The 1,465-nt window shown below is 45.7% G+C and overlaps 1 protein-coding gene across 1 annotated transcript; it reads left to right on the top strand.

Moving 5' to 3' along the window:
• Window positions 1-329: 329 nt before the first annotated feature.
• Window positions 330-501, top strand: Pmar_PMAR015133 (hypothetical protein; the record flags this gene model as incomplete). The annotated part of the gene is made up of 1 exon (XM_002769778.1): window positions 330-501. A coding segment is annotated over one exon (172 nt), but the record flags the coding sequence as incomplete, so codon positions are not given.
• Between the last annotated feature and the right edge of the window lie 964 nt (window positions 502-1,465).

Genomic DNA, 1,465 nt, shown 5'->3' on the forward strand with positions numbered 1-1,465 from the left:
TTTCATGTCCTATCTCCTCGCTCTGAGACGTGGCCGAGTGAATTCTGCCATTATGACAAACTATGAACGACTTTCTCTATAGTTGAGCTGACAACTGCGTCCAGTATCGAGTACTAGAGAGACGGGATCTCGAAGATAAGATATTCGCCTTTATTGGGCTGTGATCACATTCAGTATATTTGCTGCGACTTCTTATCATTGGAATAAGAAACATTCTGGCTCTCTAAAACCATCGATTCACGTATGAAGGCGAACCTGTATGAGAGTATTGTGCGAGCGTCACCGGCCGCGTCAAGTAGCTGATTTGAATCCGAGTGGGGGTGGGGGAGGGGGTGGCCAGAGTGCTCTATCCGTGCAGAGATCAGTCGGCATGTGGCAGCTGTTCGGCCTTTGGAATGGTTGAAGCATTCAAAGCCCGTCTCTGTATCAAGTCGGGCGGGAAGTTGAAGCAATCGCTCTCTGATGGCGAGATGCTGTCCTGCTGCAACTTGTGGCATGGATGCTTGTAAGTTTTCACGAATCATCATTCCTTTTCACTCGGAAGCTGCACCTCGAAGTGGCAGTGTCAGGTTATTTGACTGTAATGGGGGCAATCCTGTGATGTCATGGCCGTTCCTGAACAGAATCGTCACAGGTGAGCTACTCATCCTTCGTTGAAGAGTCATCGTTGTTGATCCCAACAATTTCTCCATTGCAGGCGGAGACTACGTTGCGAAGGAAAGTAGGAGTTCTGCGGATGGATGCTGGTCGTATAAATAATTTATAATAAATTCCCAAAATGTGCTCATCACCAGAATGATTCCTTCGACTAGGAAAGTACAATGAGTGATCGGAAGTGAGGACAGCGGTAACAGATAAGTCCTAATGCTTTCCTGTGACTAGGATTATCCTAGTAGGATACGTATGAGACACCTTCGTGTTGAAGTAGCTGTCCCAATGACAAGTATCAGACTCCTTTCAACGAGTTAGTCGTAGTCGATTATCAACTATTGGTATGCGAAAGTCGCATATTATAACTTCTCCCGTCTTGAGGGGTCGCTATTACATCAAAGCTCTGATCCCGAGGAAGTTCAGTGAGAGAAGCAGCATCAAGAAGGAAATCATAATTAACGGCCCAGTATGAACTTCATACGAAAACTCTTCATACTATGAAGAGTTTTCGTCTCTCGGGCACTGTCTATGTTCATACTATCTCTTCTCAGACATCGGCGGCATTCAGCGTATTTGAATATTTCCAGTGTCTGCGTCGAATTCAGCTGTCTTCGAGCACACGAGTAGTAACTTCCTCGGTGGCCCACCGAGGTGGTTGGTTATGAACTCCTGGAATGAGGAATGGGTTAACCATGGGACATTCAAGATAGCATTCATAACTTGAGTTTAAATCGAAGACGATTTTCGTCATCAAAGTAGTAACAAGCTGATTGCGAGGTCTAATAGCATACGAAAGTAAGGAGTACCGTTCAGG

The sequence above is a fragment of the Perkinsus marinus genome (assembly GCF_000006405.1).
Source record: "Perkinsus marinus ATCC 50983 genomic scaffold scf_1104296964880, whole genome shotgun sequence".
In the NCBI taxonomy this organism is placed as follows: Eukaryota; Perkinsozoa; order Perkinsida; family Perkinsidae; genus Perkinsus; species Perkinsus marinus.